This window comes from Sciurus vulgaris, assembly GCF_902686455.1.
Source record: "Sciurus vulgaris genome assembly, chromosome: 13".
In the NCBI taxonomy this organism is placed as follows: Eukaryota; Metazoa; Chordata; class Mammalia; order Rodentia; family Sciuridae; genus Sciurus; species Sciurus vulgaris.
The window spans coordinates 71,431,429-71,445,566 of NC_136474.1; the positions used below are offsets into that span (position 1 = coordinate 71,431,429).

Below are 14,138 nucleotides of genomic sequence, written 5' to 3' on the forward strand. Positions count from 1 at the left end.
AGTTGTGAGTCTTTGTGACCAGGTTTTGACAGCCCTGGGGTGTGAACAGCCACCAGGCCAGCTGGAACACAGCTCTGGGCTTCAGAGGCCTGTCCCTGGCCAGCTGGCAGCACATTCCCAGAGCAATGTGGTGTGGGCTCAGTATTAGTTTAAGCCATGTGATCATCTCAAGGCGGGGGGTCTGTGGGTTAGCACCAAGGTATGGGCAATGGCACGATCCATAGGCAGGAAGTGACATCATACCAGCAGTGAGAAGACCAGGCAGAATCTGCCCTCTGAAGGTCTTGTTCATGCCTCCCAACCAGGTGCAGACTCCCAACCAAACTCTGAATACAGCACCCCAAATCTACCAAATCTACCCAGAGAGATCGCATCACCCCCTCAGGCCTTGGAGAGCTCAGAGAGCCCGGCAGCTCGTCCTTCAATCCTGCCTTGCACCCATCCCACCTCAGGGGTCAGACGAGGTGGGTGATCCCATGCTCTTAGCCTGTGTAACTCTGCAGAATGCTTATCCATTGCACCCAGGTGCTGTCCCCTGTGAATGTCACACCCAGAAGTGACAATATCAAAGTGGGAGTATTGATGTCGGTGGGAGGGATAAATGGGGCAGGCAACCTACTAAGGTCCTTAGCTAGCAGAGTGCCAGAGAAAGCAAGGGACTTTAGGGGACATCTGATTCAATCCTCTAGAGGAGCAAACAGAGATGCAAACAGAGATGCAGGCAGGATGGAGACTTGCCCAAAGTCACACAGTTGCTGAAGGGTAAGACTAGAACCCAGGGTCCACGTCCATGAGAGCTCTTTCTACCCATCTCTGCTGCTGGTAAGTGGGTGCGCCCACACCTGACCCACCTCAGATGCACACATTTCAAACCAGTGTTCACACAAGCCTCGAAGTCCTAGGGGCAAGGTGACAGGTGGGGGTGAAAGAACAGTCACCAGACGGGCACGAGGAGACCCCAGGGTTACCTTCAGTGCAGCCTGAGCTTGATCAGAGAGACAGACACATATTAAGTAGTCAGAAGCTAAGAGGCAATTAATAGTCCTGCGATTTGGTGTTTCTCAGTCATTTATCCAACTCCAAACACCTGAGGGCTCCCCCCCACCCCATCAGCCATGGCAGAGCATTCTGGCAGCTGCTAAGAATGATGCTTCACAGCCTCAAAGTTTGGGGACTGAGCTTAGCTTCCAGCTAGGGGCTGCCATCCATGTGTGGATGTCTACGCAGCTTTTCGGCCCCTCTGGATTCTGGTTTGTCAAGAGGGTGAGCCATTCCAGGAAGGATGGAAGAAACCCTCCAGGAAGGGAGTCGGGCATTCATGGCGAAGGAAAGGATGCCAAGAGGCAGATGGCAGGAGGGAAAATTCAAGGCACTTCTGAAGCAATTCAATAGCCGAGACTGTTGCCAGGGATAATAAATGCAGATATGCTGGGAAAGTGGCTGCCAGCCTTCCACAGGCTCCAGAAGATGCCAGGACCCCTGACGCCCACTCTAAGTGGGAGACAATCATAGAGACGGCTGCTAAGTCCCTGTGCAGGCTCTGTGTCTGACGTGCCTAATTGCGTGTGATATGAGTGGATCATTTCACAGAAATGCAGGGGATCTAGCCTAGACTGTGACCCTGCTCCTGCTGATTGGCATGAGGAGGAGAACCCAGGAGGTTTCTCCATGGCCTTGAAGTCCTGGGCAAGAACTGAGGAGCTCGGCTGGAGCAGACATTTTTCACTTTTTTCCAGGTGAACAGGATCCCTTTGACTGCAAAGTAATATGGCATATTGTCACTGTTCAAAACACGTAATGACTATTCAGAATGTATTAAAAGAAGTGGGGCATCAAGGGACCCTGGATAGCCAAAACAATCTCAAGAAAGAACAAGTTTCAGGTGTCACATTTTCTGATCTCAAAACTTACTATGTAGGGATGGGGCTGAAGAATATCATGCTAAGCAAAAAAAGCCAATGTTTTCTCTGATATATGGATACTAATTCACAGGAAGTGGGGGACTAGGGAAGAGCAGAGTCTCTTTGGATTAAGCAGAAGGGAGTGAAGGGAGAGGAGGGGGTATGGAGGTAGGAAGGAGAGTAAAATGAATCAGACATTATTACCCTATGTACATATAGGACTATATGACTGGTGTGATTCTACATCGTACAACCAGAGGAATGAGAAGTTGCACTCCAGTATGTATGATGTGTCAAAGTGCATTTTACTGTTGTGTATAACTAATTAGAACAATTTTTAAAAATAAATTTTAAAAATCCAACAGGAAAAAAAAAACCTACTATGAAGCAACTAGTAGTGGTACTGGTTGAAATAAGAACAGACATATTGACCCATGGAACAGAACAGAAATAAACCCTCAGGTACATAGCCAATGATCAACAGAGCAGAAAGGCAACTCGTGGGGTGGGAGAGAAATGTTTGTAGATCATGAATTTTATAATGGATTAATAACTAGAAAAACAAAGAACTACAAATCAACAACAAGAACAAAGCATCTTGATTTTTAAAATCTGGGTGAAGAACAGTTCTCCAAAGAAGATAAACAAGTGAGCGAGAAGCACCTGACGAGATGACCAACATTATCATCAGGGAAATGCATATGAAAACCACAAAGAGACACCATTGGGCACCCATTCGAATGATATTATCAAATAAATAAATAAATAGAAGTGCTGGTCATGATGTAAAGAAATCAGAACCTCAGACATGGCTGCTGGGGATATAAAACGGTGTGGGGTACAACCACTGTAGAAGACAGTGGGGTGGTGCCTCACAAGTCAGACATAGAATTACAGTATGAAATAACAAAACATTAACGAATTGACAGCAATGATTTGAGCCCATATCTGTGCACCCATGTTCACAGCAGCTATATTCACAATGGCCAGAATATTGGAAGCAACCCAAACGTCCATTGACAGATGAATGAATAAACGAAATGTGGTAAACACCTCCAATGAGGTGGGACTTAGCTTTAAAAACAAATTAAATCCTGACACATGTTCCAACAAGACATCCCGATAAGTGAAATAAGCCAGATCCAACAGGACCAATACTGGGGCATTCCACTTACGTGAATTCCCGAGGCTAATCAAATTTATAGAAACAGAAACTAGAATGGAGGTCACCAGGGCCTAGGAAGGAGGAGGATGGGGGGAGTTAATGTTTAATGGGAACATTCTCAATTTGGGAAGAGGGAAAGTTCTGGAGATGAACGGTGGGAAAGGCTGCAAAAGGATATGAATGTGCTTGACCCCTTATGTCCCATCATCCTATACCCAGGACACCTATGAAAACAAAGCGAACAACGACATACCACTTGGGATAACTCTGCACCTGTGTCAAATTTGTTAATGTTTGCAGAATTGAAAACAGCCTTCAATGGGTTGACGCCACTGAATGGTACTCTTAAAAATGGTTAAGATGGTAAATTTTTTGTTCTGTATGTTTTGCCACAACAATAGTAAAGCAGGAAGATGGTGTCAGGGAGGCCCCTCAAACTGTTCTGATGAGCCTCCTTCTGCTACACAGGGTTCTAGCCCAAAAGGAACCTTCTTGGGAAAGGATCCTTCAAGGATCCTGGGGATGCACTCCAGAGAGGACAGAAGCCTGTTTTCTGGCAACTGAAGGACTGTCATGTAGGCAGACACTGTGTGATGTCAGTTGAGGACTGGAGCAAGACTAGTGGAAGCCTCAGGGAGATCATATGGCTTCAATTTTAAGTAGGTCTTTCCAATTGCTTAGCAGTGAAATGGGTTGCTCAGGGAGGCTGGGAGCTGTCCACCCCTCAAGAAAGGTTGGATGCAAACCAAGATCAAAGAAGTGACTGTGGGGATGCTATCGAAGGTGTCCTGGGACAGTAGGAGGTTGCCAACTGACTTCCATGATTCCTTACAACTTTTGGGCTCTGATGGAGACAGGTAATTACCCTTGGTCTTGTCCTTCCCAAGAGGCAGGCAGAAAGCAATTCAAATGAGAATAAGAGACCCACATTCTACTCCCACCTCCATCAGGGATTGACCATTTGACCTTGGATGGGTCACTGCTCCCTGCATCTCAGCTTAATCACCTCTGTCATTAACACCTGCCAGTCACCTCCTTGCCTCATACTTATCTCCCAAAGAGTCATAAGAATAAAGCGAAGAAAAGACTTATATAAAGGGTACTTCAGGGCTGGGGAGATAGCTCAATCGGTAGAGTGCTTGCCTTGCAAGCACTAAGGCCCTGGGTTCGATCCCCAGCACCGCAAAAAAAAAAAAAAAAAAAAAAGGAACTTCAACTATGATTGCCACCCCCTGCCCTCCTCCCAGGCTCTGCCTTCCCTTCCTCTCAGATCAGGGCTGATTCAGTCTGGACACCACTGGTGGATTGTGGGATGCTAGCATAGGGCATGAGCATTATCTAATGAGACATATTCATGTTATTAATATACTACTGTGTAGCTGGCATTTATAGTAAATAATAATAGCTATTCTTTAAAACAGTGATACAACTTTCTTTTTCAAATAAACTTAAAAGTTAAGGTAAGTTAAGGTAAAAAGTGAATTAAAGAAAAATAAGTAAGGAATAATGCAAGTGGTACTTGAACAAGGCAAAACTCTTGGAGGTGGAATGTAAGTCTTGGCAACCCCCAATGGATTGAGGGGTACAACAACCTGCCTCTTCAGGTCCAGCCGTGGATCCCCAAAGCCTGGAGATCAGACCAAGAGAACCAAAAGGCAAAGCTGTTTTGGTTGTTCTGCTCTCAGGTTTCCTTAACGTGCCAGATGCAGGGACTTTACCAACCACTGAGCACAACTAAGAAATTGACCTTGGCTGTAGATCTTCATCCACAAGTCTGTGATGTCAGTCAACGTCTACCTCCTTCCTTTCGGACCTCCGTTCTCTAGGACCTTCTATCTGTGTTTTTCCTGATGTTCACCTTCCACCCAATGGGTCCCATTAAGAAGAAGGTCAGCCCTAGCAAGGCCATTTCTCTGAAGGTATAGGGAATATGTTGGATACTTCCCCAAGTGCATTTAACAAGGAGCTAGACAGAAAACAATCATCTCATGTGAGTGTTGAATACTGAGGGGAACTTCTTATCCAGGGAAGCAGTCCTGGTGCCCCAAAGTTCCCTCCTGCTCTCACATGTAGGGCAAGCTCCCCTATGCATGTCTTGAAACATGAAATGTGAGATCCCCATCAGAGAAATCTCCCAGAAACCTGACCAAGTCCTGTCTCCTCCACCCCAACAGCTACCTGCAAATCAGTTCAGAGGGTCAGTCAGTGATCCCAGACCACCTGCCTTCCCTGAAGAACAGGAATGAGAGAAGTTTCCAGCTGATAACCAGGCAGGACTTCAGCAAGTGTCCTTAGGGTAAGGGAGGAATAAAAGCCACCCACCAATCTTTCCTCCCTTAGACAATGTCAGGAGTTGGTGATACAGACCCAGGAAAAGTTCCTTTCCTCTCTCCTCCTTCTATTGCCCGCATTCCATGTTTTGAAATATTCCACCTATCAAACTGCATGGATAAAGAACTAATTATCTTTCCTATTTTTATGATCAAAACCTCCAGTGGTGGCCAAATACCAAGTTAGTATAATTCCAGGTGAAAAGCAAAGAAATTAAAACTTTTGTTTACCAATACAATCACATTAATATTTAAAGCATATTAATTCAAGAATATTAATTCAAGACCCCCTTTTCATTCTTTTTTCTGGAACTGAGCCTAATGTTCCATTGCTTACCAGGGTCCAAGAAATGACAGAGACTGTGTCAGCAGGGGTCCTGCTTCAAAACGCAAGAAAACAACCTTCTGGGAGACTCTCATGGAAATCTGGGGAACTAGTGAGCTACAGCAATTTTTTCCCAATGGGGACTTTTCAGAAGCTCTTCACCTGACAGTGGTGCTCCAGACTAAAGCAGAAGGTAAGATGAAGAACTTAAAGTGGAAAAGGTCAAGAGAGGGGAGACTAAGAGAACAAAAGAGGAAATTCACAAAGAATTAATCCTGGTAAAGAGACTTGATCAAAAATTAAAGATGCTTCAGGTCTGTGGGAGAACCTATGAAATTCCACCCCAACAGAAAAGACAGGCAGAGGGCAGACACACAGACACACAGACACACAGACACACACACACACACACACACACACACACACACACACACATCATGCCTTAGAGTAACCATATTACTACCCATCATGAGCCCCATAACATCAAGTTAGAAACCTCCAATATATACAATAAAATTTATCAAAAAACAAAAGGAAAACACAACAAATTGCCAATAAGTATATGATATATTCAGCTCATCAGTAACCAAAGAGAAAACTTTGAAAAACCCCTTTTTCCTCTAACTGGAAAATTACATAACACTATGAATGTCACTATGCTGATAGGCATGGGTGCTCTTGCCAGCTGGTGGGACTGTGCACCGACACTTTCAAGGGCCACTGGGAAGTGCTCATCAAAAACTTCAACCATGAGCATTTTGTTGGACTTCGAAATTCCACTTTGGAAATTATCTTAAGGAAAGAATCATGAATCTATACAGAGATTCAGGTGTATTGTTTATAATGGTATTGTCTACCATCACAAAAAAATGTTCAGGGGGCAATGCAAAAATACATAACCAATGATAAGGAATTGAGCGAATACTCCAGAATCCTGCACGGCCTTTGTAAGTAGGAATGTAGAGTAATATTTAATGGTATAGAAATAAGCATGCTGTAAAACAGAGGATGTCATAGCAGCCCATTATTTCAAACTGCATATGCATAGAAAAGATTAGAAATGGATGCACAAAAATGTCACTAGTGTTATTTCTCCAGGTGATAGAATTACAGGTATTTTTTTAAAAAAGATTTACATATGTCTGTTTCTAAATTTTCTGCAATGATCAAATTTGGTTTTTGTAATAAGAGAAAATATCAATAATAGTCTTTAAAAAGAATCAATAAAGTTGTAAATTATTATGATGAGGGTCAAGCCAAGTGTTCAAGGTGGGCTGTTCAAAGGTAGACAGAGAAATTGAGAACTAGAGCCCATTGGACAGAGTATCTGCTTACTTCTACCTGGCAGGTTTGCAAGAGACAGTGAAACTTGGCAACCACACAGGTACATGTTGGAAGGCAGAATCCAACCAGCATGTTCACCATCTATGTTCTGCTGAGTAGCTGTGGAGAAGTGGCTTTTCTTCCCTGTCCTCCAAACCCCTTTTCTCTCTATGGCCCATGAATCTATAACAGCAGGGTATTATGATAACAGTACCTTTGTGCAATACTCTCCTTTTTTGGAAAAGCAAATATGTGCAGTGATGGGGTCAGGTCAGGTCAGGACTTTAGAGAACAAAGAGTGGGAAAAAAGAACATGAGATATAGTGTGTGTGTGTGTGTGTGTGTGTGTGTGTGTGCACCCATGTGTGTATGTGCCTTTATATGCTTTGTTCCGTTTATTCCTATAGAACTAAGATGACCAAATTTTAAGAATTTGGCCAGAGATGTCTCTTGAAAAAAGTTTGTTGACTCATTATTGAAATCAGGAGGAGCCAAAGGTTAGCATGATGGAATTTGGAAGCTCCAAATTCTGATTCCCATCCACCAGACGCTGGCTGTAATTTGTGTTTCTTCGACATCATGAAAAAGGGAAGTGAAGAGGACACTGGGGAAAGCTGCCTTGATCTCAGAGGGCCTCTTGATAAACACCCATCATTGAGAACACAGGACACCCTCAGGATCAAGCTCACCCCTCCATCTTGCCTCCTACTTCCTTGAAGGCCCTGAGCCTATTAGTTGCCTATAGGAAAGCCACAAAAAGAGACATGGCTTCACTGGACCCTAACCAATAGGAAGAGCCTGGAAAGGTGGCAAGGGGAGGTGGAACTGCCCAGACCAAGACAGAGGGAGCCCAGCCTGGGCAGGGAAGGATGGTGGCAGGCCACCCTGGCCACTGACCTCTGGGCATGTCCATGGGGTCAAAGCTGGCCAGTAGGTCACGACACCACTGACGGTCACCTTCCACCTTGCTCAGCCAATTGTTGCAGTTGAAGTAGTAACGGAGATGAGGCCTCTTCATGTCAGTCACAATCACACGGTCCAGGTACCAGCTGGCGTTCAGGCCTGTGTTGTCGTGCTCGATCCTGGGACAGAAGTCAACACCTTCACTGGCACCAAGATGGCACCCCCTCCATAGTGGAATACCTAATGTGTCCTCCACAGAGAGGTTCCATCATTTTGTTGTTTTTGTTACTATACAACAGTTTCCTGGTCTGTATAAGGGGGTACTTTGCAAGGTTGCTATCCCTGGGGCTCAGTTTCCCCCCTCATTGCTCTGAGATGGTTGAGTCCCTCTTTGTGGCTCCCAGACACCTGCAATTAGCAGCCACTCTCCTTAGCCCCACCAACCTGGGGAATCCCCCATAGCCACTGAACTAAGGTTGTCCCACAGAAATATAATGTGAGCCACAGATGTCATTCTAGATTTTTCTAGTAGCCACATTTTTGAAAACACAAAGAAACTTACAGAATTCATTTCAAGAATATGTTGTGTTTAATTTCACTTATTTCAACATAGAACCATGTCAAAATTTATTAACAGAATATTTTAAATTCTTTGTCTTGTGCTAAATCTTCAAAAATCTATTGTATATTTTATACATATAAAACATTCTGATTTGGATTAGCCACATTCTAAGTGTACGATAACTACAGGTTTCTAGAAGCTGTTGTTTGGAGGCAGCATTGATTCAGACTCTTCAAAATATGTCCCTCCCCCCGCATCTTCTCCCACTTCCTATAGCTGCCTTTGTCTAGTTTGTCCCCCAAAACATGGGCCCTGGACAACCTTACTTGACATGAGATATCTCATCTCTGCCCATCACAGTGAGGATTTATATGTACAGGTTTTAGCAGAGCAACCTCAACCCAATTCAGCCCATGACCCAACACACAGGCAGCAGGTGCAACGTGTCAGGTCCTTCCTTTCCAGAGCCTGGCACCTGGTAGAACCTCAGCAGGTTGCTCCCTTCCCCACACATCAACGTCCTTTCCAACACTCCCCTGCGACAGCCTTTCCCCTGTTTATAGCCCCTCCCTCCACACAACCTGCGCCCCTTCATTTCCCAGCAAAGACAGTTTTCTTGCAGAAGGAAAAAAAGCTCAGGACTAATTTGAGGCCATATTTGACCCCTATCCAGGCCCTGGTCTGGGTGCAATCAGACCATAGATGACTTTAACATTCTGACAAAAAAGCATGAACTTGAATGGAGTTGGTTAGCGGGGCTGGGAGCTGGGAGAGAAAGCACCTCCTTTGCAGCAAGGTTGTGGGGTTCGCCTTCCTCGTTCAGGAAAAAGCCCCTGGAAAGGACACCCTCGGGGAGCTCCTGTCCAAAGGCATCTTGCAAGATGAGACCCCCTGAGAGCTTCCTGCTTGCCAGTTGTTGTTCTTAGTGTTAATTTCTGGAGTCTTAGGGTTGTTACAGATGAGGCACCACTATTATCAAGGAGGACCCTGAGGTTTGAACATGAAAACTGCCCAAACTCCTATAGCTAATAAATAGCAGAGCGGACATTTGAAACCAGGCAATCTGGACCCAGTCTTGCTCCTAATCATTGCGCTGTGGTGTCTCTCAGAGCATAGTCCCAAGTTTGTGAAAATTTATCTCAAATCATCATAACCCAAGAAATGAACCTCTGACAGGGAAGTTTAGGGCATTGTGAGTCAGGATGGGAGGGAAATATTTGGGCCTTTGGTATTCCCTCAGATGCTACCTGGAGAGTAATCCACACCCAGAATCAATAGTGAAGTCAGTTCCTAATCACTGGCCTTCATTTCCATTGCCACCCTGGGCAGGGGCCAGCTCCTCACCTGATTTTATAGATGAGGCCCACATTGTTCGTTCTCACCCGGAACACATCAACATTGGCTTTCTCAAAGGCAGACTCGCTCCTGCAATGAACATGTGCTCAGTTAGTGCAGATCAAGGCTTGGCTCGCAGGCTCAGGAGGAGAGCTGAGGGTTGGCATCCTCTCCTTCCTCCACCAACCCACTCCCAGGAAGAGCTGCGTTCAACCAGATCCCGTTCTGAGCTTCCTTTCTGGCATGGGTGGAGAGGAGTGGGACAAGGACAGTTAATATCTTGCTCTCACACCCAGGGCTTCATTGACTCTTTGCTGCAAGTCTCTAAAGCAACCACCATGGGCAATATTAGCCCCATTTTACAGACCAGTAAACTGCTAGTTGGTGGCATTGCCAGGACCAGTATGTTGCTCTCCAAAGTCATGAAGCCATACCCGCTGGTTGCTCTGGGCTGGGAGGCTGGAGGAGGAAGGAGCAATGAATGCCTGGTGCCCATGAGTCTGCAGACCACTCTGCCTCTCCCCTTGCTGGCCTTGTTCTTGGTAGGAAGAGTTGCAATGGCAGCCCCAAGTGAATGCAGACTTGGGTGGCACCTGTAGTTCTGCCATTCCTACAGGAAAGGGATCACTCCACCCCAAACCAGCAACCAGGGAAGCGGGATGATGAGGGAAATGCCTATCTGGCAGTCCGAAAATGGTGTGAACAGAGAAGAGTACACCTGAGATGTCCGACAATGCAGCGCCCAGGCAAGTGCAGGCTCCAGAGCATCCTAAATTCACACAACTTAGACACGGGAGGGCTGGAACTGACTTGTATCAGAATCCACGGGTCCTGTCGCCATCTGCTCTGTCCACTATGCAGGCCAGTTCTGCCCTTGTTCCAGCAGCTTCACCTGCCCTGCAGTTGAGTCCTTCAGGCCTGAGAACATAGACCTCCCCCTGTGTTCCTGGCCAGGATTTTTGGGGGAAGCCCAGGGGTAAAGAAAATAGCAGAAGACTTACACCTATGTTATAGAGTGGATCTTCAATGTGTCCCCATAGCCCATGTGTTAAAGGCTTGGATCACAGCCCTTGGTACTCCTGGGAAATGGTAGAAACTTTAAAGGGTAGGGCCTAGGACTGAGGGAGCAGCTCAGTGGGATAGCACTGGCCTAGCATGCGCAAGACCCTGGATGTAATCCCTAGCACAGAAAAAAAAAAAAAAAAGAGGTCACCAGGATCACGCCCATGAAAGGGATGTTGGGACCAGCTCCTTCCTGTCTGTCTTTGCTTCCGAACTGCCGTAAAGTGAGCAGCTTCCTCTGCCACTCACTCCTGCCATGATGTGCTGCCCAGAGCAATGGGGCCACCAAACCTGGAATGAAAATGCCAAATCTGTAAACTAAAATAGTTTTCTTCTTTTTAAGTTGATTTATTGCTGGTATTTGTTACAGCAATAAAAAAAAAAAAAAACAAAAAAAAAAAAACTGACTAATGGCTCTTCATTGGCTATCAATGTTCTTCAAACTAAAGGGGGCAGGTAGAGGGCCTTTGCCCCAAGCCACAAGGCTCAGGCTCAGAACAAGACTCCTCAGGTATTGTTCCAGAACCCAGAAGCTGGGATTCTGCAAACAGACCAACTTTGGAAAATAATTACCCTGGGAAAAGTTTCCTTAAGAAGGGTATCAGGAGATAGGGGCCAACATCCCCTAAAGCAGAGCAGAGAAAATGCAAACTCAGGCAGCCTTGTTGGGTGCAGTCTGGGTGCAGAGAAGGGAGGAGGGAGTGGCAGAGTCTTCTGTGTTTGTTGGGATGCAAAGAACCCTCCCAGGTGGGTCTCGCCCCTAGAGGAAAGCTATGCTCAGCAAACAGTCCATACGCCACCATAGTGTAAGAAAGACATCTGTTACAGCTTCAGCAAGAGCAAGGAAAATAAGAAGTCTCCTCCGTGAAGAACAGTCCATCGCCTTCCTGGGAAAGTAAGCCGACCAGTCCAGCACTTGAAAAGGAAATTAATCAAACCAGCACTCAAGGGAATCTGGCTGATGCGTGAATTTCTCACCAACAACACACCCCAGGTTTGGGTTCAAAGTCACAGCAGTTACTAAGTAACTTGAAAAACATATGGACATCAATTTTGTACACGAGGATTTTGTTAATGAGAGATAAATAAATACCTAAATGTTATTTTCTCTTCAATACATAAGGCAGCTGATTTTTAGAATAAATAGACAAGAGTTGCTACATCAAATAAATACCCCAAGGAATAATCACTCTGGGAAGCTATATGATATAATAATTTGCAGTCTTTAAAAATTCTATTATAAAAGAATATTAACAAGACAGGAACACATGTATGGTAGAAGCTTAAAAGAAAAAAACAGGTTAAAATTGAATGTATGAACAGAATAATCAATACAAATGGGATACCATCTTCACTTAAAAACAACAGAGTGGAAAGATTTATACAAAAAATATTATGTCTTGATGTTAAGACGGCAAAGAAGTGTTGGTAATTTGTTCTTTTCTACATTGTTTTCAAATTTCACCAAAGGAACACGTTTTGTTTTTCTAATTATGAAATAAAGCACAATCCCACGATTGAGTATCACCCCTGCCTCAGCCTGCCCACAGGCTGCCGGAGAGGATTCTTTGGAAGGTTTGGGAATTGCTGGGCTTCGTCTTTTGTAGGAGTATGGAATTTGGGGAGCAGCTGCTGCCGGTGAGTAAAGGCAGAGGAGGGCACGCATCCCCAGTTTTAGCCAAAGACGAGGTGTGACTAAGAAGGACAGCAGCGGGCTTTCTGGGGCACTTCTGTTGAGGGTTCTGGAAGGGATGCTGATAGCCACCTGCAGCCCAGAGTAACCTGCACCCATAGCACACTTCAGTGTGCTTGTTAAATAATCAACATGAGGCTTTACATTCATTTGGGGGTGGGGGGTATGGTGCATAAGAAAGTAGGGTGACCAGGACAGGCAGTGCTGAGGAAGAGGGAGCCCGCCAGCCAAGTCCCAGGCCTGCACTGGGCTATTTCAGGGCAGTGCCAGACACAAAGCAAGCGTCCCAATGGTTGTGGATGGAGCCCAACCTCTCTCTGGGAGACATGGAAGACCTTCCCTGTGCCAGAGGTGTCTCTCTTCAGAAAGGGCTGCAGAGACAGGCTCCACCCACTCCCTTCACGAGGGGAGGGCCTGGAACAATCCCAACCACTCTGGGACCAGATTCCAGAATGCTCACTTCTGGTCCGTCAACGCAAATGCCTGTGGAGCTCAGAAAGTGGAAAGGGGCAGGGTTGAAAGCAAAGCCTGAGAGGGTCCCTGGGCAAAGGAAGCATTAGAAATACAGACTCCTCGTGTTTCCTTCTGGGAGCCTGGGCCTCACCATGGATCCTGGTCCACCGTCACATAAAGGCTGATGCGGCACACAGCCCCTGGCCATGCCACCTGGCAGCAGGACCCCCACCCGGGAGAGACCTTACAGGTTGCACAGGGCATTTTAGCTGCCAGTCAGGCAAAGCCATCTGGCTAAAATGCCAGGCACTCTCCAACACTCTCAGATGGTGAGTTCTCAGCAGAACAACCGTGTTCCAGAAGATACATGAGATCCCATCCTTTTGCCATATCCTGATCATGTGGCCCAGTATTGGGCGTGGTTCTTGGTAATAGAAAGAAACAGGGATAGGAGCTTCCTCTGAGAGAGGTTCAAAAGTGAGGGAACCTCAGTAAACATGTCACATTCATCAAAAAGGGTCTGATGTGTTCCAGGGATTTTTGGACACCAGACCACAGGATGGAAAGGATCAGCTTTTACCATCAGAAACAGAAGTTTTTCTTGGAGTAGGAATTATTTGGTGTAGGGAATAAAAAATCTTGCTGAGCCATTTGGGGGTGGAAGGTGAGGTTCTGAGACCCAGGAGGAAAAGCACAGGATTGGTCAGGAGTCAAGGGAGAAACCAGAAGAGAGAGGAGGGGCCCACAAGAGATGTGGCCAGGAGGCCGTGGAGAAAACCATCTAGAGAATTCCAAGGCAGTGATAGGATTTTAAGAATAAGGGTCTGGTATTCCATTCTAAGCTGTTTGTGTTGGTGTGATGTGAACTGTCTCTAGCACTGTGAGCTATCAGTAAAGTCTGTTACAAAAGTAGTGTGTGTGTGTGTGTGTGTGTGTGCATGCGTGAGAGAGAGAGAGAGAGAGAGAGAGAAAGGAAGGACAAAGGACTGTTCTCCAAGTGACACAGTGAGTTTGGCATGGGATGGGTTTGGGTATGGAGAGGAGGCAATGGCTTAGAAGTGAGGAGATCATGAGACCCCTGGAAAG

General features: G+C 45.8%; 1 protein-coding gene across 2 annotated transcripts in view; it reads right to left on the bottom strand.

Moving 5' to 3' along the window:
• LOXHD1 (lipoxygenase homology PLAT domains 1) overlaps window positions 1–14,138 on the bottom strand; it is a 162,154-nt gene that overhangs the window by 133,562 nt on the left and 14,454 nt on the right. The window contains exons 4-5 of one of the 2 annotated variants that reach the window (XM_079108765.1): window positions 9,854–9,934; window positions 7,942–8,126 (exon numbers count right to left, since the gene is read on the bottom strand). In XM_079108765.1, coding sequence (XP_078964891.1) covers window positions 7,942–8,126; window positions 9,854–9,934 — 266 coding nt within the window. Of the gene's footprint in view, window positions 1–7,941; window positions 8,127–9,853; window positions 11,295–14,138 lie in introns of those variants that run through there. The other variant, XM_079108764.1, reaches the window with a different exon arrangement.